General features: G+C 31.8%; 4 protein-coding genes across 6 annotated transcripts; 2 read left to right on the top strand and 2 right to left on the bottom strand.

Annotated features, from left to right (window-relative positions):
• The first annotated feature begins 707 nt into the window (after positions 1–707).
• LOC107928575 (serine/threonine-protein kinase STY13) lies at positions 708–4,615 on the top strand. The gene is made up of 6 exons (XM_016859829.2): positions 708–2,019; positions 2,765–2,886; positions 3,110–3,318; positions 3,406–3,580; positions 3,797–3,931; positions 4,117–4,615. Exons 1-6 carry the CDS (start codon positions 1,692–1,694, stop codon positions 4,321–4,323), a joined length of 1,176 nt encoding a protein of 391 aa, XP_016715318.1. The 5' UTR covers positions 708–1,691; the 3' UTR covers positions 4,324–4,615.
• A 453-nt stretch (positions 4,616–5,068) lies between these two features.
• LOC107928427 (DExH-box ATP-dependent RNA helicase DExH16, mitochondrial) lies at positions 5,069–9,816 on the bottom strand. Its single transcript, XM_016859658.2, has 16 exons — positions 9,472–9,816; positions 9,028–9,154; positions 8,440–8,561; positions 8,116–8,306; positions 7,771–7,911; positions 7,442–7,564; positions 7,233–7,310; positions 6,936–7,104; positions 6,606–6,718; positions 6,377–6,457; positions 6,180–6,245; positions 5,985–6,049; positions 5,776–5,821; positions 5,584–5,700; positions 5,392–5,483; positions 5,069–5,313 (listed from the first exon to the last, which is right to left on the bottom strand). Exons 1-16 carry the CDS (start codon positions 9,533–9,535, stop codon positions 5,217–5,219), a joined length of 1,692 nt encoding a protein of 563 aa, XP_016715147.1. The 5' UTR covers positions 9,536–9,816; the 3' UTR covers positions 5,069–5,216.
• Positions 9,817–17,139: 7,323 nt separating this feature from the next.
• LOC107928607 (type IV inositol polyphosphate 5-phosphatase 7) lies at positions 17,140–21,875 on the top strand. 3 transcript variants are annotated; one of them, XR_001692644.2, is made up of 14 exons: positions 17,140–17,927; positions 18,048–18,138; positions 18,491–18,559; positions 18,644–18,734; positions 18,817–18,921; positions 19,012–19,699; positions 19,786–19,979; positions 20,079–20,187; positions 20,291–20,439; positions 20,531–20,780; positions 20,883–20,960; positions 21,228–21,299; positions 21,388–21,525; positions 21,613–21,875. XR_001692644.2 is itself a non-coding variant. In XM_016859863.2 (11 exons), the coding sequence occupies exons 1-10, from the start codon at positions 17,898–17,900 to the stop codon at positions 20,754–20,756; spliced, it is 1,752 nt and encodes a 583-aa protein (XP_016715352.2). In that variant the 5' UTR covers positions 17,140–17,897; the 3' UTR covers positions 20,757–20,780; positions 20,883–20,961. The 3 variants fall into 3 exon arrangements, 1 of the variants encoding a protein (XP_016715352.2); XR_001692645.2 differs by lacking the exon at positions 18,817–18,921 and having other exon boundaries at positions 17,141–17,927; XM_016859863.2 differs by lacking the exons at positions 21,228–21,299; positions 21,388–21,525; positions 21,613–21,875 and having other exon boundaries at positions 20,883–20,961.
• A 1,874-nt stretch (positions 21,876–23,749) lies between these two features.
• Positions 23,750–24,459, bottom strand: LOC107928481 (uncharacterized). The gene is made up of 2 exons (XM_016859720.2): positions 24,125–24,459; positions 23,750–24,028 (listed from the first exon to the last, which is right to left on the bottom strand). Exons 1-2 carry the CDS (start codon positions 24,457–24,459, stop codon positions 23,911–23,913), a joined length of 453 nt encoding a protein of 150 aa, XP_016715209.1. The 3' UTR covers positions 23,750–23,910.
• Between the last annotated feature and the right edge of the window lie 1,425 nt (positions 24,460–25,884).

Genomic DNA, 25,884 nt, shown 5'->3' with positions numbered 1-25,884 from the left:
TTGCTATGAAACCCACCATACAACCAGATACAAATGTTGTCATGTAATGAATGAAATTGCCTAACTGCAACAAAAAATAAGGCTAAAAAAAGTGTTCAAATTTACCTCATAGAGACCAAAAAAGATAAAAACTTTATGAATACCTTATCACTATTACCATCTTTGACCATAACAATATTAGTGTTGATAGCAAAAACAACATTAGATGTTCTAATTCCAGTGTCAAAATATTGAATGTCTTGATTCAAAGCTGCTTATAAGTACCTGATTCTCAAAATTGTTGTTTGTTTTTCACTAGTCTGCATCCAGCATGAGATTTCTACATCAAAAAATTCAAACTTTTTTTGTTTTCAACAATCAAACCCCAAGAACTTCTCTTTTCCTTTTTATTAATCTGCCCATGATGATGCTCAAATTGCAGCACTGACCATAAGGAAGTAAAAAGCATACTAAAAGGTAAAAAAAGTAAACATTTACCTTAAAAATGCCCAAAATCACAACCCTGTAAAAGTACATGTGTGTATATATATAAATTACAAAATCAGACAAAAATAACTGTCATATGCCTTAAAATGCAGGATTTTCCTCTAAAAATCAAAATAGGTGATAAGAAGAAGAGGAGGAAAAGAGAGAAAAAAAATAAAAAATAAATAGTAAATAATTTAATATTAAAAAAACATTTTTTTAACATGTGATACACTTAAGGTGTCATGTAACAAGATTAAAGGATAATAATATTTTTATAATAATGCGATTTACCCTGTAATTCTTATCCAAATCCAATTAAATTCTTCAATTTTGTTTTCCTTCTATTAGTTTTATTTATCCTTTCCGTTAATCTCTACCTTAAAAAAACCCATTCCTTTTTTCAGCCGCAAAAAAAGAGATAATTTTTAACTATTTCTCTCGGTTCCTTTATCTTTTCATTAACCTTTAATTTTTTTTTTGTTGTTTTGATAATCGAAACAATTCAATTAACGACACCACCACCGACCTCTTTTCTTTTTTCTGTTCCCTTTTTCTTCAAGTTCTTATAGAATTTAATTTTAAGTCAACCTTTTCGTCCTGAATTTCTCTTTCGAAAACTTCTTTTAAATGGTTTTTTTAATTAATAATAAAAACTACTTTGTTATTCTGTTTTGCTTACTCTACTTTGCATGCCTGTTTCTCTTTCTTGGGTTTTAGTTAAAATTTTCATTTAATTTTTTTATAATTTAAATTCTGGTTCATTCATTTCGGGTAATGGTGGGGATTGGGTCGTTTTCTTAGGGTTTACTTTCTCTTCTGTTTTTCTTTTTTTGGGGGTTTTTGTTCTTTTCCGTTTAGAATTATTTAATTAGTTGGTGACATTAAAGATTTTGTTTTTTTGTTAAAGCTACCAGGTTTCTCTAAATTCTGGTCTAAACAAAAATCCAGTTTACTTATTTTTTTTTAAATGCAAATCATAAAATTTGGGTCATAAGTTCAATTTTGAATACAGGATTATAATAGGATTTGGGGTTGGTGAAACAGGGTTTTTTTATCCGATCATATGTATATTTGATTGATATTTATCCTCTTGTCCTGAATTGGAGAATCTTGCAACTTATTTTTTAATCTTAGTTTAAATTCCATTGTTATTATCAGTTTTGCAGTTTAAGGGTCTTTAATTGTGTTTTTTTATTTGGTGATTTTGTTATATTCTTTTAACTATGGATTTGAAAACTGGTGAGGAAGATAATGGTATCAAGGCACCAAAGAGACAAGATGGACTAGAAGGAGGTGGAAATTCAAAGATGAAGGGCAATGGAAGCATTAGTGGCAAAGACATGATCTTTAGAGCTGATCAAATTGATTTAAAAAGCCTGGACATGCAGCTGGAGAAGCACCTGAGCCGAGTTTGGTCTAGGAACATTGAGAAACAAAGGCTAGCTGAGGAATGGGAGATTGATTTGGCTAAGTTGGATTTAAGGAATGTTATAGCTCATGGCACCTATGGGACTGTTTATCGTGCCACTTATGATAATCAAGATGTTGCAGGTAAATTTTCAGATTCTATATAAATATATATACTTGTATTATCTATATTAGTTCTTAAGCTTTGTAACTTGTTTGCTTGATGCAGCTTTAAAAATTATGTTTTGTTATTTCTTAATCTATATATGTGTGTGTGTGTGTTAATTGTGATTGAACTTTGTATTGATAGTTTTTCGAGTTAAAATATCGATTAGTAAGACCCTTTGTAGTTTATTCTGCATGTTGAAGCAACGTGCATTATGTAGAACTGAATTAGGGCCTAAGGCATGGTGATAGAGGGTCCCTGTTTGGTCTGACCATCTCTATCCTTTGTGTAGAGCGCAAGCCGGTTCCGCTATATAAGATATCTGTGTGCTAAACTGCCAATCGAAATAAAGATGGCTATATATAAATATTGTTTCATTTAATTTAGCTGTTTATATCTTTAGTGGAGTTCTCTTTGCTGTCATGATTAGTAATACTAACATGGTTTGGTTTAGAGTACTGACTTTATAGGAGCTGATAGTTTCTCACTCACTGGCCTTTTAGCCTTTGCTGAACTTAAAAACAATATAGTAGAGGACATGACTAGTGTTACCTCGAGGATTGGTGTAGTAAGGAGTTATGCTTTCGGGTTTCTATAGGAGGATATGGGGAAATTGTCTTAGTCAGCTCTCTTATAATATTGACTATTTGTAGAACTAATAGCCTCCTGACATCTTATTGATTACAAGCTCTCGGTGTGCTGTCATATATATTGATATTGTAGTTAAGCTGCTGGACTGGGGCGAGGATGGTATCGCCACAACTGCTGAAACTGCTGCTCTACGAGCATCATTTCGGCAAGAGGTTGCTGTTTGGCACAAGCTTGATCATCCTAATGTTACAAAGGTCCAAACTTTTTTTTCTGCCTTGAAATGTTTATTTATTGAAAATCATCATAACACCGAAAAGCTTAATGTAATCTTGGCCTTCTAACTGAAAATTTTATGCAATCTCTTTGCATAATTAGGCTATTCTCAACTTGGTAAAGGTTAAAATGTTAAAGTTCCTCATCTTTTTTGAAAAAATTCTGTTGTAACCTATGTTTTTTCTACTTAATTTTGAGTTACAGTTTATAGGGGCCTCAATGGGAACTTCAAACCTTAAGATTCCTTCGAAAAATCCTTCGGCTGACAATCACAATCCCCTTCCCTCTAGAGCATGCTGTGTTGTTGTCGAGTATCTCCCTGGTGGCACACTGAAACAATACTTGATAAGAAATAGGCGAAAGAAACTCGCATTTAAGATTGTGGTCCAACTTGCTCTGGACCTTGCCAGAGGGTAAGGGGTTGCATCTTATCATTGGTTTTGAGAGACTGTAAATTTTTTTTTTTTTGTGCTGACGATTATGTTTATTCCAAATTGCAGTCTCAGCTACCTGCACTCGAGAAAGATTGTACATCGTGATGTCAAAACAGAGAACATGTTGCTAGATGGTCATATAAACCTTAAAATTGCAGATTTTGGTGTTGCACGCGTTGAAGCTCAGAATCCACGAGACATGACAGGTGAAACCGGTACTCTCGGCTATATGGCCCCTGAGGTATGCCTTCTTAAATGTATTGATAAAGCATGAGTAGTTCAAAGCTTTAATCATTTATTTGCAAACTTAGCTTATGAAGAATTAATCCTCCCTTTCTCTGTGATATGCAAACGGGCCTTGCATGAGGATTTGAGGGAACGTAATTTTTTTCTAGACATTTGGTCCTGTTTTCCATGTTAAAACAAGAAAGCTAAACTGTAAACTGTAATGGTGTAGGTTCTTGAAGGTAAACCCTACAACAGAACATGTGATGTCTACAGCTTTGGCATTTGCTTGTGGGAAATTTATTGCTGCGATATGCCTTATCCGGACCTTAGCTTTGCCGATGTGTCATCTGCTGTTGTTCGACAGGTTAGTTTTCTTGTTATTCTATTTCGTCAGTAAAGCATAGAAGATCCATGTATCCTAATCTTGGTATCCGGTTGCTCTCACCATTGTTAATAATGTGGAGTCATTCTGCTTGTTTCCTATTCTGTATGTGCTTACATGTATATGGTTAAATGATATTAAACCTATTTTACATGGTGTATCGGCAGAATCTACGACCAGATATCCCGAGATGCTGCCCGAATTCTTTAGCGAACATCATGAAAAAATGTTGGGATGCGAATCCGGAGAAACGTCCTGCAATGGATGAGGTTGTGAGAATGCTAGAAGCTGTTAATACAAGCAGAGGAGGAGGGATGATACCGGACGACCAAACGCCAACTTGCTTATGTTTAGTCTCGCCTCGTGGTCCATGATTCTCGCATCACAGTCCATGATTCTCGAACGGTAACCTAAAACCAAAGTTCTTTTTTACAAAAGAGGTTACAGACAGTTTGGATTTGAACTCCGAAGCCCAAATTCCGACCTAATAAAATACCTTCTCGTAAGAGTGGTTGCAAGAAGCACTTGATGAATTCTAAAATTAAAAGGTTTTGATATTGTTATGTAACTATCATACTTTGATTGTGTTAATATTTCATTACCATGAAACTCCATTTTACATTTTGTAAATGAAATGATTTGAGTTAAAAAAGCTATTCCTACTAATTCAATTATTAACAAATTCTTTTTGTTAATTATTTCAAAGTTATCATATTATTTTATTTATTTTTAATTATCACCCGATTAAATGTGATAATTTTTAAAATTGTTATCATGCAATTTTAACTTTCAATATTTATAAATTATTTTATTTTAATTTTAATTTTTTCAAAAAAAATAATCTCAATATTTATTCAATGTGTAAAAGTTAATTTTAAAAAATATGAAAAAGAAATTATTATTTTAGATTTTTAGCGTTTTCATTTTTTATATATTTTCAATTAAATTTTGTTGATAAATATGTTTGTTAGCTTTTTAGGTGAACAGTCACAAAAAAAATAAAATTATTAAAATTAAATATTTAGTTAGATAACAATTTAATAACTTTCGTAAATAAGTGATCAATAAAAAAATTACTCATAATTAGACGACTACAAGTGTAATTTAACTAAGGAAAAATAAACAGGAAATTTCCATCGGAAAAACTTTGAGATCTCGAGTCCGAATTTAACAAATCCGTTTGACAAACAGAAAGGTATATGGGGTGGGAACGAACGGGGTGATGGGGTTAATGGATAAATACATGGTAATAGTAGTTTACATTTAATCAGAGGTATTGTCTTCTCTTTTTTGCCATTAATGAATTTAACTTTCTTGATGTTGGGTTTTGGAAACCAAGCCTTTCGAGGAATTCCTCAATTAACCTACAAATCCAAAACATTACTAGCAAGGTTAACAATGGAAAGCAAAGCAAGTGATTAAGTATGGCAAAGGGTACTCACATACTGCAGATGGCCTTCTGTGATGAAGCCAACTCGTGGTCCAGAAACGATTCGTCCAAACGAAAACTCAACCAAACATAGAGTTCCAACACCTTCAGATGGAGCAAACAACAATAAATTAAGAAACGATTCATCCAAATGAAAAACTCAACCGAAGCTTACACCCCACGCATGAGAAAAACAAACTCATACCTTGTGAATGGATTCAAGCTCCTTGAGAGCAGAATGCGTTTTAGGCACCTGAAGTGAACCAGGTGAGAATATTTCTTTAAGACGAACGAGGCCTTTCTTTGCATAATTTTCGGCAAACTGATCCACAATGATAGAATAGAAAGCCGTTAGTTTCCATATTCAAGATAATCAAGACTGTATACAAATATTTACCTGTGTTAGACCCTGAGATGAAATTTCATCATCCATGTCAACTGGACTGCACAAAGATTTACCTGTGTTAGCCAGTTGATTCCAAGCAAGTTCATAAATAATAATAATAATAATAATAAGCAAACTCGAAACTGCATTGGTAAAACTAGCAGACAAACTCAAATAACAAAGTTCGGGTTGTTGGAGGGAGCAAGATTGAAAGATGTTACCTGATGCAGAAAAGGTACTTATCTTGCAAACTTAGAGGCAGTTCATCGATAACAGCAGCAACTTTCTGATGACAATAAACAGCCTTTTATCACTCATTGATTCATGTTGTAAAAGCTAAATATCCATAACCGGAGATATTGTTATCTGACAAGAAATTTTGATTTGTAAAAGGGAACATGACTGAATAAACTTACCAACATTTCTTCACAGTTAGCGAAGAAATAGTTCTCGGATAGTTTTGCATTCTCGAGAAAATCTTCCTGCAACAATCAAATACAGGGCAGTGGGGTTCGAATTATTTTTAACCCTCAATGGGTTCATTTTAGCTGTCACTAGAAAAGGAAAAACGAGAGGAAGGAGATAGACGAAATAATATCACAAGATAACCTACCAATATCTGATAGAGACCTCTTTTCTGTTGTAAACGTGAATACATATAAATGAAATCAAAGGATGGAAATATTCCAGCTTGCTGTGTCGGAAAAATGACAGAGTCAAGATACAAAAAATGCTGAACCAATATGCAAATAAATATAAAAGCTGCTTATTCAGGTCCATTGAAAATGGAACAAGTCAGATCCAGGCGGTATTTTTAGGAAAGTTAGTGATAAAACAATCACCTGTAAAGTAGGAGAGGCGGATTTCAACGATGAATGAAGCAAAGGTAGATCTTCTGCATCTAAACAGGTCACTTCACCCATGGGATACTTTGAACCGTACCTACCAGCTCTCCCTACAAGAATATAAAGCCGTCTAATGAAAATTTATCAACTTTACAGGGTCTGCCCCCATGGAATAAGAAAATTGGCAGTTGACAACTCGAGCAAGCGGATTCTTGTTATACTTTTCTACCACCCTTAGTGAATGTCTTAAGACAGAAAATTGACCAAAAAAGTTCATTGTCCATATAGAAATAAAATTTCAAAGTACAGCTAAAATGAAAGGGGAACCTGCAATTTGCTTGACCTCTGGTAATGTAAGATCCCGCCTTTCCAGACCATCAAACTTTTTCATTGTTGAAAAAATTATCCTAGATATGTTCAGATTAAGACCCATCCCAATTGCATCACTGGCCACAAGAACATCAAACTCACTGCTTGCATCATTAAACATCCTTGCCTGCAATCCTAAAGGCCGTATTAATAATGAACAAATATAAATAAATAAACAAGCAACAATGAAAATATAATTACCATCAGTCACACACACATACTTGGTGATCAATTAAAGCCAGAAAGAGAGGATACCTGTCTTGTCCGAGTCTCTGGTGGCAATGAACCATAAACCACGGAGCAAAGATGCTTTCCCCCAGTTTCAATTTTTTTCTATGAAAGATGGCGAAATCAGAAAGCATGTTCAATTTCTTTTACAAAATAGTAAGAAGAAAAACTAATGTTTTAACATACTGAAACAAATCAGTAGTTAGCCAAGAGAAAATAAAGCAAGCACTACTGACCTTCAATTTGTATATCCCCTTGCGCGAAAAACTAACAATGCAATCACCTGTTCTTATGTTTGAAAAAGAACCAAGTGGAACTTCCAAGGGAACTAATGGTAGAAGTCTCTCATAAGATCGGACCTGGGATATTAGAAAACCATGTGATGCAAAATACCGACAATATAGAAAGATATATCAAAAGTGGGTCATGAACATGGCCGCAACAAGAAAGTTTTTTTTCTGACTAGTCAGCGACGCTAGACACCAAATACCGGTAAAAAAACAATATTTCTACTTATCCAACAGTGCATTATATAGAAGAACAGCAATTCCATACGATTGCTTACCTGGACATCATCACCAGTCACTTTCAATAATTCTTGAATAAGAGGAACAGCAGCTGCATCTCCACAAAGATGAAGTTCGTCTGCTGCAATTCCCAACAGGGCACGTGTAAATGAAAACCCCCTAGTCTTACAGCCCAACATCTGCATAGAAAGAGAAATTTAACTGGAAACTAAGTGACTTGCCATTAAGGGAAAATGCTTAAAACAGTTTCTGTTAAGTTGCACAAGAATCATACTTTTATGTTTAACAAATCTGCACGCACACTGAGAGAATAATTAACAGCAAGGTTACTTGTGAACTTGGTAAATATTGTATGTGAATCTTTCATTTAAATATGGACTTACCTGTATTTCATCAATAACGGCACATTCGTAATCAGATATTACATCGGCCATCTCAACAGTTACAGCCTTATGCTTTGCACCATCCACTTCATCCTTCTCTTGTCCTGTAATTAGATCACAGGGAACTCTCGCTTTGTTCAACCGTTCTGCCACTTCCCATGCCAGCAATCTTAAAGGACCACAATATACACCTGAATAGGGAATGAACCAATGGAAAATAGTTTTTCAGTTTATTTTACCAGTTTCAATCCCGTTCAATCATTCACTGACTACTAAAAAAAAAAAAAGTAGCCATTCCTGGTAAAAGTAGCATTGTAAATATACCAGAAGAACTTGATTCAAGTCGCTTCAGAGCATGGTATGTTTTACCACTATTTGTCGGACCTACATGCAAGAAAACCTTGCGTTGCTTTTTTCGAGCATTAAGATACCATGTATGAGGATGGCTGAGATAAACAAAAAATAATTTCACAAAAATGCCAATGATATACAGAAATTACATAACAAAATTCAGTGAGCAGAAAACATCTTCCTTTCTTTTTTTATAATCTCCCAATTAATGGAAATTTTGAACAAGGACTATTACCTTGTAGGAAGAAAAACTTATAGCCAATAAGTTTCGAATTTGGAGAACGGAAACAGGTATGCTTTAGTTACATAATCCAGAAAATTAGTATTCGAAACTAAAATACAGATAATTAATCAAATTTAAAAATCTAGACATTTATATTTGTAAAGTCTATTGTCTTTCAAGATTTTGTATTCCTATAACTAGAATGAAATGGTACAATTGGAACAAACCTCAAATTGTAGATTTTTAACCAACATAATTCGAAACCAAAAAAAGGGCTGCCTATGCCTATCCAAGCCAAACAAATCACTATTAATAGCTGTAAGTCACATAGTTCTTACGTGAGATCAGTAAAATCGAGCTTTGCAGTACCCTTTCCACTGCTGTAATTCCTTATTATTACACCAAAGGTAGCAAATGTCCTGCAATTCGATTCCGGTTGTAGTCGAAAGGAATCACCATTAACAGCTGAAACATTTAACTTAAAAAATGTAAATCAAAACTGAACCAGAACTTTTTATTTTTATTTTGCTAAACGCAATGAGTAGCATACACCAATATCCATATTATAAAAGCTCCTGCAACAAGCTTTTCCTCTATTAGCTACAAATAACCAAATGCCAAAAACACTTGAACAGTACAAGTAAAGCATAAAAACTAAGAAATGGGCAATCAAGAATTCCATCTATCTAATCAAATTTCACATGTTCACAATGAATCTATAACAAAAAGTGGGAAAATTTTTCCCTTTTCTCTTTTCAAATAAATAAGGTTGAAAGTCAAACCTTGAAGAATCCGGGAAACACCCAAAGCTGAAACTCTTCGTTGACGAAGAAGTAAAGACGCCATTTTTCTTTTATTTTTGAATATTAAGAATTGTTGTTTGTAGTTGCAAAAGGAAATGAGAAGACGAAGAAAATAGACATCATAAGACAGATATGAAGACCAAGGAAATATGCGGTAGATGAGAAGGATCGCTGGTTTCTTTTGCTAAGAGGCTTTGTTTCTCTCCTCCTGACTTCGCGGTTTTCGCCGACTCCAGAGCCAGAGGCCTCGCTGGTTGTGTTCGGCTTTGAGGGAAAAATGAACTTTCAGATGGATTAAGCCCAATGTATTGAAATCCCGGTTATGGATCTGTTTAAGAATATGTACAAGTGTTATATAAGTTAGCCTCAAAAAGTATTGTGGGCTTATAGTATCTTTGACTGTAACTTGTGGACTAAATTATTTAGACTAATTTAGGGTTTTCACAGATTAAGTTATGGGCCTTCTAGGCCATTGTTTAGGTGATATATATTTTGGTGATGAAGGTCCAATAACTGTAACATATGACGGATTTTTTATTCATATATTTAAAAAAAAAAAAAAGACATATGATGGATTTTTATTCTATTTGTGAAGTTTATAAGAATTTAATAGCGTTTGAAGTATCATCAATTCAAAGTAGAAGCAGATGTTAACATTTTCTTATATCTCCTATACAGTTCGACTTGACGAAATGTTTTCAGTCTATTAAACCTATAACTTTGAGTCGAAAAGGAAAATCTCATAAAAAGGGTACCGAATATGTTAAGAGATTTATTGATTTGCAATCAATAACATAAAAACTTCACTCAAAAAAGTTGAAAATACCTTAACATCAGTATACTAAATAATAATTTTGTATGCATATTCTATGTATTATTTAAAATAAAACATACTAGTGCTAGAACTAAAATGTTGACTGAAAGTGGATAATATACTAAGCTTATAATCAAAGAAAGAATTAATTGATTACTTTTTCTTTAGTTTAAGTAAAAATAATATAACATAATCGAGCTTTTAGTTCAATTGGTGGTGTTGTCATAATAACGAAAATGAGAATTCTAACATGTTTAAACGAGTTTTCTTTCGATTTAATAGTTGGAAAAAAATAATACAAATAAATAAAAGTAGGATTTGTATAAGAAATAAAAATGACATAAAACGTAAAACAATTTTCTTAAAATAATAATTAAATTGTATTATTTTATCATTTATTGTCGGAATTTTTTTTTTTTTTAAAAACAACCCCAAATTTATAAATTGATACATGTCTTCTTTAACTACAAGGACAAGCCTCAAGCTTTTAACCCTGTTTAATGAATTAAAAAACACTTAAATATTAATAGTGGATAGAATACCAAATGAACTCTAGTTTCCTAACTAATTTAACCATGCAATTTAAAAAATCATCATTATTGCAAGTAAATTTTATCCTTATTATATCTGTACAAATTTCTTTTATCGTAATTGTGATAAAAATATTTTATATTTAATAAAATATTAATCTATTAATAATTCATATAATATAGATTTTTAGATATTCGCCCGTCGGTGCTATCTTATGCCTGGGATATAATATGAAAATAACTAGTAATTAATATATATATATATATATATAAAGAACTAGTAAGCTCCTTTGGGATAGTCTAATATTTGTCCAATCCCCGACGAAATGAAAAAGTCATGGAATAAATGATTAACTTCACGTAGGATTAAGGTTAAAGAATATTCTATAGGAAATAAAAAGTCAAGGAAATATATATATATATATAAATCTTATTATATTTTGCTTATAGTAATATAAAAGGAATTATAGTTTATAGTCAAAATATGTAAGAAAGAAGAATCCATGGAAATCTGATTAAAGGAAAAAATAAATGGGAAGTAAAGAGTCGGGTAGAGACTAGAGAGGGACATGATGTTGAAAAAGACTGAAAACTCAATGATTTTGATAGCCAATTTGGAAGGTTTGAAATTTGAAGAGCAAGTGGTGTGTGTTTCTCCTGACCCATTTTTTCCAGTTGTGTCATCAATATATACATATACTCTCATTATATATTAAAGTCAATCCATATCAAAATATTCATCACTTTAATCAATTCATTTCAAGATTCCAGAGCTAGCTCTGGTCTCATGGATGCATAATCTATCCAAATTCATAAAAATTTAATTTAGAAAATTAAAATTTTAATTATATAAATATATATTTCTCCTCCCGTTATGAAAAATAAATAAAATTTAAAATAATAAAGAGAATGGATAAATAAAGAAAATTATTTTACTTGAATGAAAATTAAATTCAAGAGGCATTTATTATTAACTACATATATTGATACCTTTTCTATTAGTTAAAAGCTAAATCGACATGAGTTGAGATATTTGAACGGTTTATGAAATGTAAGTTAAAAAATTATAATTTTAATTCATTTGTAACTTACATTTAATAAAATATATACTTTTAATATATTTTATTGTATACTTTTGATTTCAATTCAATTTAATTTATAATTTAATTTCTATTTTAATCACGTATATACTTTTGGTTATTTTAATATTCGAATTTTAATTTTCTAGTGTTTTCATCAAAGACAATACCATTAAGCCAAATGAATTGTTTTGTTACAACAATTTGATTTTTATTTGGTTCTTTTTAAGATATTAAAATTGAGACTAATTCTGATTCAAAGTTTTTAAAATTAAAAAAAATCAAATTCATTTATTGAAATTCGAATTTACATTCTTAATCTTAACAAGATAGAGTAATTACACTTTAATCATCAATTTATTGATTTATATATATATATTTATATTTTTTATGTTTATTTTATGATTCATATTTGGGATTCATGGCTGTTCTTCTCAATAATATCATTTTTAAAGTTTGAATCTGAATCATTCCTTAAAAATATAATGTATTTTATTATTACACTCAACCATTTGTTGATATTTTTATATCATATTTATAATCATGCATGTAGCCATGACACATGCTAAAGAAAGTGACATATTATGAGCCGTAAACCCATACCTTAAAGAACAAAAATAGATAGAAACATTGGTAAAGAAAAAGTTTAAAATAAAAAATAACAATGGGAATGGAGTCTTTTCAAGGCAATAAATAAAAAAAGCACCAATAATAAATTTAAATAAAAAATAAAAAAACTCAAAGAGAAAACGACTACTAACCCTCTTTTGACTGCCTCGTAAATCATAATAATTTTAGCCTTTAAGGCTTTAACTTAAGATTCACCCACCAAAATACAAAAAGCATAAAGCATACAAAATCTTCTTCCCCATTCTTTATTGTTTTTTTAACCCTTTATGTTCTTCATTTTTCCTTCTCAAATACCTTATTTACATGAAAGTCATACTTTGGATATATGTTTATAAAATTATTTTTTTGAAGTTTTAGATTCGATTTTGTATGTTAAATTTAATATTTTTATAATTGAAAATTTCAGAATCTTTTTATTGATAAACAGATTTTTGTTGTCCAAATGATTTTATATGGCTTAGGTGTTATCTGCAATTCATGATTTTATGGATTAAAGATTCTCTTTTATTGTGAGGTGACATTGATTTTTATATAATATGTATATTCTTACGAAAAAAAATATTATTTTTTGAGAAACCAATAAATTTTTATGAAGGATTGATTTTTTTTTCTAAAAATTTGTCACTATTAAAACTTTATATTATTACTACTAATAAAATAAACTAATTTGAGCAAATATGCCATAAGTCAAAAAATAAAATTGTTCAATAATTTATTTAAATATTTTTAAATATCAAATGAATTGAATTTAGACTAATACTCCACCTTAAAACAAATTCATCAAGGGCAAGTTCTCGGGATGGAAATTAAGCATATATGCATATGAAATTACTAGAATAAATTTTACATTTTAAGTAAAAAAAATTCATTTATGTACAAACAAATCAAAATAAGTAAAAAAAAATGTCAATAACTAAACAAATAGTGTTTTTTGTCTCCCACACATTAAGGCAAGAAAGAAAAAAGCTGCATCCAATTTCTTCTTTCATCATGTTTTACTTGAATCCAAAAGAAGCTTGTTCCTTAGATACCATCTCTCTCTCTCTCTATATATATCATGGAAAGGGAAAAGCCAATAAATTGTTCTAAGGTTTAAAAACGAATAAAAAATTTTAAAAGGTGACAATATAATTTTATCATTTTATTAATTTGTGATTTTTTTGAAATTAAAGAAATTGTATAAGCAATTTTTTCATTTTTAAGAAAACCAAAACCCCTACTAATTATGTAACATTTATCTATTTAATTTATTTTACTATAATCTATTAAACACGTATTACACTTTTAACTATTTTATTTAAAAATGTTGTCGGTTGAGTCTTAACTCGATTGGTATAGATATTGTTGCTAGTGTAGAAAGACGTGAGTTTGAGTGCACTGAAGCATATAATCCTCATACTTAAAGGTTAGGAAGGAATTATAGATAATTCTAAATATTGTGTCAAAAAAAATTAAAACTTATAATAAAATTGTTTAAAAACAATAAAAAAAATTATGTATATTGAATTACAAGTTGTCAATGCAAAAAACAGGGATTTCCCAAAGTAGGGTCATTCGCTTTGATCTTTAGATATCCAAACACCACAAATATGGCCCCTTTCTTCTTTTTTTTCATTTGGTCTTTAATACAAGCAATCACTTTTTACATGTTGCTTTGTATTATTCAATTTTTGCTTTTTCTCCTTATTGCTTCAAATGATTCCCAACGAGACCCACATTAAAATACGACAGAACATTTCAGAAATTTAATATAATATTAAAATTTCAAAGTTTTTTTAATTCTATAAATAGAATTAGATAGTTAAAAATATCAAACATAAATCATAAAACAAACATAAAATTATTAATTTTAAAAAAAATATATATACAGCTTCTTATTTTTATTTGTAGAATTAAAAAATAATAATTAGTATCGAATTATAATTATTTTTAAAATATCTAATCATAAAATCTGAAATCACGTCCCATTTCATGGAGTCAAATAATTTTATCTTATGCCACCGATTAAATGAAACGATGTTGGAACAGATGGAAGTCCACTCATCATTTCATGCTTTGAAAAAAAAATTGGGTGCAAGCATTTCCTATCGTTCTATGTTGATTCATTGCTATTTGAACTAAAAACTTTAATGCATTTTTGGTGACCAAAAAAATAGTTTGTTTGGTATTTTCATCACCATGTTTGAAATTAGTTTTGTGATTATACAAAAACATTTCATAAGGTTTGGTTTTTCATAATTGCAAACTTGACTACATTAATAAACCCATCACATTATTGGTTTAATATTCTATCTCTATATATCATTGGAGTTAAATGAGATAATAAGGATTTTTCCTACCTTAACTAAGAATTAAGAGCTTGATCTTCGCTCTGAGTATAAAATAGTTTTAAATCTTGTGGTCAACATCTAACCCCTTAATGGATCTAGAAAATCAGAAGATTAATTATTAAACTCATTCCGATAGATACATTTGGAAAACAAGAAAAATATTCCACCTCTATATTTATAATCTATTTTTATAATAATAATGTAATAAAAATTTAAATATAAACAAATAAAAATAAAAGAGTTCACAATTTATAACCCTAATCCCAACATATGGAATGTTCTTCAGCAGTCGGCTCAATAAAGAAAAAAGCCCGTGAACCATATTCTAAAATGCAGTCTTTGCCAAGACTAGTCAAAATAGCAAACTATATGTATATACATAGCTTTAAAATCTTAAATGAAGCACATGTTTGACTGCATTTTTTGATATAAAAATATATAGAGAAAATTGGAGTTTATATAATCAAGGATTGTTTATGGCCCGAGGAGCCGCCCTAGACGGCGGAGACTTTAGAAATCTCCTCCACTCTACCATTAAAGAAATTTAGAATTAAGCTTACTTTTTTCCCTAGAGGCTCCTCATTTGGCTCTCATAAGTGGCTGAAATTTAATAGAAAAAAAAACCCAGATTAGATAAATCCAAAAATGTGGTCCTATTGAAAGTAGCTTCTATTTAAATAGTAGGTGTTTCGATCAAAAAAAAAAAAGAAAAAAGTAGTAGGTGAGTGAGTGATGAAGAATAAATAACAGTGACACCTTAGAGACCGGGGCATTTGCCTTTGATTACAAGGCCATTAAACCCTGTATTTAATGAAAATAGTTAGATTGGTTAACAACCAAATATTCTATGGCCCGGATTTTAATTTAGTCTTTATCATATCAATCAGTACCATATCGGACTATTCTGATAATTAGTCCATTCAATTTTTAGGAGAGATATATTTAAGACGTGAACTAAATTATAAATATATTTACAATTTGATCCATGTATTTGTGTTTAATGTCTAAATTGAAATTAAATTGATTGAAGATTCTGGTTGATATATACTGATTCTTTAAGGATTTAATTAGAGTGATTTGAAGTCCAAAGACTAATTTAAAATCGATATAACAATATCAAGATTTTAATGGAATTAACCCAGAAAAAATATTTTCCGGGGAATCTTGAAAGACCTCAAAATTTCTAGTTTTCTACAGATACAAAGACAGATGACCCTTCTTTAATTGCTTTTTTTACTTGGATGAAAGACCAATAAATGATTCTGAGAGTTTTTAAGTCTTTTGATATCAAGACATGTTTCATAGGCTATTATTCATAATAAATTTATTATTTAAAACAACATTAGTATGGAAATTAGAGGCAAATGTTGAGCATCTTGAATTTTCCTCATTGAGCTGCGTTGTCATTTCCAATCCTTCTTCCTCATAGCATACGTTTCCCAGCCTCTTGATGTCCTCCACCAATGGCCTATATCTCCAGTCTATCGTTTGGTTTAGAAGCTTCCTGTTTTTCCTGATCATTCTCACTACCCAACCGCTTTTCTTAGCGTGAATAAGGGCTTCCCTGGGAGCAAAAAGTGATGCTTGCTTCCTGTCCTCGTAAGCTATATTCCTACAAAACCGAAATCGTGTATGCATATCTCTATCAATTAATGAACATGCAATACCTGTATGCTTGTCTCCGTTTTATTTCTATCATTCAAATACAATCGTAATCTCTCATGAGAATATTTTTTAATCTCAACTCGCTATTTGATTAGACTTACACATAGTTTTTGTAATTTAAAAGAGCCTCGCTCCATAACAGTCCTATCTCATTCTCTTTAAGAACTGGCTTCAACATTTAAAATGGTAATTAAAATTTTTTCAATTTGATACTTCATTCTTTTTTCAAAATTAAGCACTTAAACTTAATTTCAATATTTAATTTATACCTGAATTTTATTTTTAATTCCAATTAAGTATTTTTTAGTTTTTTATTAGAATACGCCTATCAAATATTCAATAAATTAAGTAATATTATTTGATCTGGATACCAAATCGAATAATAAACCTAAACTCACATAGGAAATAGTATATTAACCCAAAGTGATTCAAAGACAGCTTAAATTTGAAACCGCCCTTCAATCACTTTGCTGACCATAAACCCTTGTCGTTTTAACAGTACATAGTACAAAACGACATTACCTCTTTGCTTCATTCATGTTGAAATAGCCTGTAACATTAGATGGAACTAAAAGCCTCTCTATAAATTTTTAAATCTCTTAAAAAATCCATAAAAAAAAAAGCAAACATAAACAAGAGAGTGTGTGACAGAGTTTCTCTCTATATTTATTTTGCACTTTATTCCATTCAAAATTTCATTACTTTGCTTTTTTACTGATAACGAGGTGTTCTGCTGCTCTCTTTATTTTTCTAACAAAGTAAAGAGAAGGAAGAGACAGAGAGAGAGAGAGAGAGAGAGAAGGGGCTGCTTTGCCTTTGCCTTTGCTTGTGTTTGTCTTACGAGCTTTCTCTCTCTAGACTTTCTTCCCCTTGCTTTCTCTTTATGTTTGCCCACATTGTCTTGTTATAGTTTCAAGAATCTCCCTTCTCTTCATATTATTTCCAAGCATTAAAGTGTTGTCTCTATCTCTCTCTTTTTCTTTTATATTAGTCGTTGGAGCTTCATGTTTTCTGGGTTTTTTGAGCTTGTTTCTTTGCTTTCACTTACTGGGAACAAGAAACTAAGGCAAACCCATTTCATGTTTAGCTCTCTTTGATTTTGAGGAAAGTGAAGGTAGGGGACTTGGGACATTTGTTTTCTTAGTTGAAGATTATCTGGGATCAAATAATTCAGCTTGTTTTTAATCTAAGTTAAAAAGGCCTGAAATCGGGGAAGGATCGGTGGAGTTTGCTGCCTATATGGGGTTGTAGTAAGTAGCAACAGTCTTTTTTTTTCTTGGTGATTGTTAGCAAGTTGAGAGTTTCGGGAATAGTAAAAAAGAGTAAATTTGGAGGTGTATGAAGCAAAAGTCCAACAATGAGAGATGGGAAAGCCAAGAAAAGCAAGGTTTTTCTTTTCTTTTCTTTCTTCCTCTTTCTCTCTTTCTGGTTTTCAATTCTCAAATTTGTGAAAGACCAAAAAAATTGAAGGTTTTTAACTGACTAAAATTTCCTTCGTTTTGTGTAGCTCTCATGGTCCAAAAAGATGGTCAGAAAATGGTTCAATATCAAGAGCAAAACTGAGGATTTTCAAGCAGATGATCATGTTTGTGGAGGAGGTGAGTACTTTGAGGAGCGTTAATTTTCACAGTGATTGCTTGGTATTCATAAAAAAAATAGTTAGGATCTCAAGCTTTCATGTCAAAAAAAGAAAGGGAATATTCTTCCTCTTATCTGTTCAGACCAAGCTAAGTTATTTAGAATGGATTACTTGGTTATTTCAAGGCTTTATCTTTTCCTGGATTCTATTTTTAAGTACTCTTTTTCATGCAATTTCCCATCAAAACAGACAAGGCATCCTGAAAATGATTCCATTGTAACTTCAATTTTTATTCTTTTTGGTTGGTACAGTTCCTGTTCTGGTTCATAACATGTATATATAACTTTGATTTTTTGTTTTTCAATCTTCAGGAGGTGAAGTGGAATACAGGACTAGCTTCTCAGAAAGGGAGCCATGCACAATCAAAAAGAGTAAAACAGGTTCCTAATCTTATCTCACTAATTTTTTTGGGGACTATTTTGTTGTTTTTCTACTAATTGTCTAAATGCTGCTATGATTTGCAGAAAAATTTAGTAGGAACACGGAGCAAAGTCGGAGCCGGAGAGGGAGAATGAATCTTGATCACCCTCGAATCATAGATGTCGAAAATTATAGGTATGCTTTTCCTAAAAAAATTATATGTTTTTTTTTTGTGATGCATGAGTACCAACTGTTCTTCTATTGTCCTTTGGAGCAGCATTTTTGCATCTACATGGAATGTGGCCGGAAGATCGCCACCGAGTAATTTGAATCTAGAAGATTTGCTCCATGCATCATCTCCTGCAGATATATATGTTCTTGGGCATGTTTTGACGGTTTTGATCTTCATGTCTTGTTTACCAAACTTTGAATTGTTCATAGAATAATTTGTTTCCTCTTTGATTTCTTACAGGTTTCAAGAGATAGTTCCTTTGAATGCTGGGAATATTTTGGGTGCAGAAGACAATGGTCCGGCCAAAAAATGGTTGTCTCTCATTAGGAAGACTCTTAACAATCTTCCTGGAACAAGTGGAGGTGTGGGTTGCTATACACCATCTCCTGTTCCTCAGCCTATTGTGGAGATGGATGCTGATTTTGAAGGGTCATCTAGGCAGAAGAATTCGTCGTTCTTTCACCGCAGATCGTTCCAGACAACCAGCAGTTGGAGAATGGACAATGATCCCTCGATTCCACAACCACGACTTGACAGGCGGTTCAGTGTTTGTGATAGGGTAATATTTGGTCATAGGCCAAGTGACTATGATTCTAGTTATAGATGGGGTAATAGGCCCAGTGATTACTCCCGGCCTAGCGATTACTCTAGACCTAGTGATTACTCCAGATGGGGTTCATCAGACGATGATAATGGAATCACAGAATCACCAAGTACTGTATTGCACTCGCCAATGTCCTACGGTGGATCTGCATCCAATGAACCGGGGTATAGGATGCCTGGACATTCAAGGTACTGCTTAGTGGCTAGTAAGCAAATGGTTGGTATATTTATCACAATTTGGGTGAGAAGCGAGTTGAGAGATCATGTTAAAAACATGAAAGTATCTTGTGTTGGCAGAGGATTGATGGGTTATCTTGGAAATAAGGTATTACTTGACCGTATCTAATTTACTTATCTTATGCTTGAGAATAAGAAGCACTTCTGTTTAACCTATATGTCTTGGTTTGCCAGGGTTCTATATCTGTCAGTATGTTAGTACATCAAACAAGCTTTTGCTTCATTTGCACTCATTTAACTTCGGGACAAAAGGAGGGTGATGAGCTAAGGAGAAACTCGGATGTTATGGAGATTCTTAAGAAGACGAGGTTTCCACGGGTTCATAGTGAAGCTAATGTGAAGTCCCCTGAAACAATCCTCGAGCATGAGTAAGGACTTGGTTCATATGCTAAAAATACCAATGTTTATGTTCTCATATGCTTTTTTTTTTTTTGCTGCATATACTGACTAATTATATATTAATCCAGTCGAATAATTTGGCTCGGGGATTTGAATTATCGTATTGCTCTCTCTTACCGGTCTGCCAAGGCACTTGTTGAAATGCAGAACTGGAGAGCATTGTTAGAAAATGACCAGGTATGCTTTTACTTCTCCATATCTTCACAGGCCCTGAATAACGTACAACAAATTCTACTGTCAAATTTAATAGGAAAACCTTTCATTGATGATAATTTGGCAGCTAAGGATAGAGCAAAAAAGAGGGCGCGTTTTTAAGGGATGGCATGAAGGAAAGATTTACTTCCCACCGACATACAAGTATTCAACTAATTCAGATAGGTATACAGGGGATGCTATGCACCCAAAGGAGAAATGTCGAACTCCAGCTTGGTAAGAAACTGCCTCCGCCGTATGGCACGATAAAGTAGTTAAAACTATAGCTCTGAAGAAGTGTACTGACTTGAACTTTTTTTGTATGAAGGTGTGACCGGATACTGTGGTACGGAGAAGGTATTCATCAATTATCTTATGTCCGTGGGGAATCTAAGTTCTCAGATCACAGACCGGTTTATGGTATATTTTGGGCTGAGGTTGAGTCAAGCCGTGGTCAACTTAAGAAGAGCATGAGTTATTCTAGTTCGAGGAGGATTGAGGTAGAGGAGCTTTTGCCGTATGCGCATGGATACACCGAGCTAAATTTTTTCTAAAGGAGGTTACGACCTGCATTCAATGTATGCTCTCTCTCTATATACACACACACACACACATATACACGTGAATGCCTATTTATATATTTTAACCATTACTTAAGTGATTCCTATTGTTTAAACCAGGAGCTTAAATATCATTTGGCAAGAATTTCAATGTGCTTCTACCTCTCAGCAATATTTTTTTTTTTCTGAATCAATCAGGTAAATCCTTATCGAGCATTTTTCTTTTCCTTTTTCCATCTCGTGCATCAAATTTGTCTGAAATAAAACAAGTATCCATACTCAAGACTCCTTTGTGATTGTGGTCCTTGGACTTTAATCCTTTACTCCCATAGCTTTTAAACATGGAAAAGATTGCCTTCAACATATCTTCCTAGAAACTGAATCATGGCCACTTGACAATAGATAACGAGAATCTACACAAAAAACCAGCTTTGAAGTGTTTGATAACGTTGGTCCCATGTGCAGGTAAAATTCACTTTGAGGAGATCCATTCTTGAGGGTGATAGAGACGTTCCTTTGCTCACTAACCAAAAAAAGGTTGGTTCTCTCTTCTTTCTTCTTTCCCTTTTTGGTTTACTATTTCTTAATTTCTTCGACTAATCTTGTTTTCATGTTTGTTTATCAGGTGTAAACTTAACTAACTCGAATTCCAACTCAATCATAACATGATGTCAGCTTACAACATTCCAATCTCAATGCAACTGATTAACAAAAAAGTCCACTTCTAATCCATCTCGAAACAAGCTCCGATAGATCTCCACAGGTACTGCTGACTACTTCTTCATACTTAGAAAGCCAAAAATTAGCTTCCTTATACGATAATGATGTAACCCTTTTCTTGGTTTTGCAGGAAAAGAAGTTGAGAGAGGGTACTTGAAGATTGTTTTATTCATGATTTGTTTAGTTTTAGGGGAAATATTCTTTTGATGAACTAAAGAAAAGATGAAAGTATGGTCAAATATATAATCATTATATGTTTGTTAACTTTTTGTTTTAAATGCAAAGAGAAGTAAAGGGTTTTATGGATTTTTACCAAAGTGATAGAAGAATTAAATGTAAAGAGAAAAAACAAAAGTGAAAAAAATAGAATCAGAATATGCTTTGTTTCTTCTCCATGCTGCTTTTGCTAATGATTTTACTGAGAAAAGTTGGTTTCATTGATAATCTAATAGCACTATCATTCTTTTTTTACTTTTACTTTTTTTGCATATTGCTGTGGTGTATGAAACCAGAAAAAAGCAGCAGACAGATTTGCAGGCTTGGCAGGTTTATATGGAAGCCATGAGTATATATATATATATGTTGATTGACCATATTATTAGTTTGTTCTTACCTGTCTGGAATGTAGATAAAGTAAAAAACAAGAGTGGGGGCTTTTCTACCAAAAAGAAAAAGTGGGGAATATTCCAATCACTTTTATATTATAGGTCATTTTTAGTACACCATTATTGCAGGTCTTAAATCTCACAAATAAGCAATGAAAAAAATTTGAAAAAAAGTCTGACATATCGATGTTGGACTTATGTTCGTATTCGGGTTAATACCGAAATCCGAGTATAATGAGTATTTAAGATGAAAAAAGGGGGTAGGGGGCCAAATGGTGTATGTAAAATGCATGTGCATTCTATTCCAAATACGGTCAAAGAAGGGACGAAGAAAAAGAATTGCAGAAAAAGAAAGGTATATATGTTCACTTGAAAGCTATCAAAGGGAGAAACCTTATCAGTGAATAGTCACTTTAAAACTGAAGGAGTTGCCTTCTGGTCGGTTATTTATTAATTCCAAGCAAATTCACCAGATTCTGGCCACTGTTTGTTCATTAAAATGGAATTAATTCTATTACTTTTTGGTCAAGCTACCAATGGGATTGATTTTAGGATAGTGTGGGTTTTTGTTTTGTCACATTTATATACTCATTTCAACATGACACGTGACAAGACATGAATCTTCTTTAGACAATTTTTTGTTATTTGTGTGCAACTCTTCATAAGTAATTGTCCGTAGTGACCTTTTATGTAAGACCTTCCGCGGATGAACTCTTGATTATCCTGTCCAAAAGACAGCTTGCTATGCATTCCATAGAGACCATAGAGCCATAATAACCTTGTAAAACCCCCAAAAATGAATATATAAGAGCAAAATCACTCAATACACTTTATGATGACAATTGACTTGTAACTGCATTATCATCTAATTAACATGCACAATTTTACCGGACATCATATTATCAATTATGTGACACCAATCATAAAGGATAAAAGGTGACCTCCTATATAAGCCTAAATGCACGAGAGACTAACAGGTTAGCTCCTTTTTTCTCTGAAAGCCCTACGCAACAACCTTCTCCTCCTCCATGTCCTACACTCTTTCTCACCATCTTTCCCTCCTTGTTAATTACTTGTATCAACAACAGTAAATATCACAATAAAAAAGCCCTAAAACGGAGCCCTCATTGTTATATTCTTGTCCTTAAAAAAAGGTGTTACAACCTGCAATATTCTATAATAATTCTTTGTTCAGATTCTTCAGAATGTTGAACTGAAACAATCAAACAGTACCAACTGTTTTCTTGTATAAAAGAATCAAATACCTAAAACCAACATGTCTTCTAATTATACTGTGATGAACTTTTCGGTGTAAAAGTATCAGAACCTGCAACTGATATAATGAAAGAAACAAAAAAAAAAGAACATGACAGTTCATGTACCTGACAAATTATATTGGCAAACTCATGATTTTAAGGCTTCTTTTTTTCCTTCTGAACCTATTATTCTTTCTCTGTATATATTAATCTAAGGTTTTAAAAGGAAGTTTAATATATAATTATCTCCAATGGGGTCAGACCAAGTTATATGGTTAGATTCTTTTGGTTATATAATCTGAAAGTAACCCTTTTTTGTTAGTGGGCATTGACTGGCAAAAGCATGTTCCTTTGTCTCTTGCAATGGAGACCATACCAATGAATAGCTCTTACATTCCCTCTGTAATATTCAGCTATAGCAGACAATTCTTGTTGCTTAATCAGGACACCCTTTTTTTTTATTTCAAATCTATTCGGCACGAATTCGAATTTCGATACGATGATAGCTTTTAAAAAAAACTGAATATTTGTATCCGATACATATCAGGAAAATGTCAAATTTGTGGTTCAAAATCTCTTTGAGGGTCTCATGTTTATTGGTAAATTGGGAACAACTTCATTGTCGATACCGTCCAAAGCTATTCGATCATCTCGGCAATCAATGGAGCAGAATGCGCCTAGGTAGCTGCAATCATCAAACAATGTTTCACTTTATACTGTAAATATAAACTAATAAACCCGAATATCCAACACTCATGGTAAAAAATCGTGTCTAACGTACCCATATATATAAATGTCTTTATCCGGTTTGAGTTTCTTCTTGCACAAGGAACAATTCTGAAAAAAGATCCCGAACCCTTCGTCCTTTTTTATCTCTCTTCTTCTTTCGGGTGACCCCAACATAAATATTGTCTTCTTTGGCAGCTGCTGTTTTTTTGGAACCGCGGTTCTTGGTTGCTGCATTGGAACCGTGTTCGGTGCTCTTCTTACAGCTGAATGGGCCGGTGTCAGCCGATTCGATATTGGAGTTGGAGAGTCTATTGCAATTATCTGATTAAACAGACCTATTTCGCCTTGGCTCGATGAACGAATAACCTTTGAACGTCTTGAGGCCATTGAAGTGTTAGGATTTGCTAGGGTTTTGTCGTTTTTTTTTCTTACTGAAATTGGGTTGTAGGGTTCTTACGTGAAGAGAAAAAAAATTATTAAAAGAAAGAATCATCTATATCTATATATATAGTATATATATTATACATGTAAAAAGAAATCAAATGTGAATTATATTACATAAAAATAGGTTGCATTAAGTGCAAAAAAAGTTTGAAAATTATATTTTAACAGAATTATTATCATTATTATTATTATTATTAACGTACAAAAAGGTGTTCACTTTTTTTTATATGAAATTCCATAATTATTTTTCATTTTTTTTCTTTTCTGTAATTACTGAACTAAAGTTAATTGACTAACTTATTTAAAGACTTGTATAGCATAGAGGTGAGGACTGAGGACCAACCAATTACATTAATATAAAAATGGTTAAAATATGTTAAGTTTTTGTATTTTTTAAATTTAGAATTTATTTTTTATACTTATATTTTTAGGAATTTAGTCTTTTAACTTTACAGATTTCAAAATTAAGATTCAATTGTTAACCTTGTTTTAATTTTTTTTTTGTTAAATTTGTTGGTGTAACATTTTAAATTAAAAAAATTTACTCGATAACCATATAACTAAGAAAACGACGTAATATTAAACTTGAATTTGAAAAAAATACAATAATATATAATATTATAATTTAAAAAATAAACAACATGCAAGTTATCTATGTTTAAAATTTTAACAAAAATGCTAAATTGTTAAATATTGAATTAAAAATAATTTTTTATAAAAAAATTGAAAATATAATATAACGAGCTTAAAACAAGCTTTTGAGTCAGTTATTTATCGACATGGGTAGAAATGAGAAAAATTTGTGATTTATATTTTGAACTGAGCCAAATTTAAATAAAAATAAACTATGCTAATACCATACATATATTTGACTCAACCCATAATACCTCTCGACAATGGCATGACAACTTTTACATTAAGATCATTTAAAGTAGTAACATGAATTATGTAATTTGTATTCTTACGGCTCTTATATTAGGAGTTAGATTTTATTTTACCCCTTCTACTAAAAAAATGAGCAAATTAATCCTTGTATATTAGATCAAAGAGTAAATTGGTCATTCTATTAAAAAATTCATCCATTTTTATTATTAAAAATTATTCCCTGTTCATTGGCATGAAATATATGTGGCATGACATGTATCACTGTTTGGTTATTCTGTTAATCATGTCAATAGTTAATAGTATAAATGGATGAAATTTTAACAGAAATGACTAATTTGTTCCTTGATCTAATGTATAGGGACTAATTTATCCATTTTTTGAGTAGAAAGGGAAAAATACAATTTAACACTTAGTACAAGGGCCTTCATGATATTTTTACATGCCAAGACATTATTGGTGAATTATATTGAATTTAGGATACAT

Source organism: Gossypium hirsutum, chromosome A09 (assembly GCF_007990345.1).
Source record: "Gossypium hirsutum isolate 1008001.06 chromosome A09, Gossypium_hirsutum_v2.1, whole genome shotgun sequence".
NCBI lineage: Eukaryota > Viridiplantae > Streptophyta > Magnoliopsida > Malvales > Malvaceae > Gossypium > Gossypium hirsutum.
Note: the sequence above shows the minus strand (reverse complement) of the source record. Positions and strands in the feature narration are given on the sequence as shown.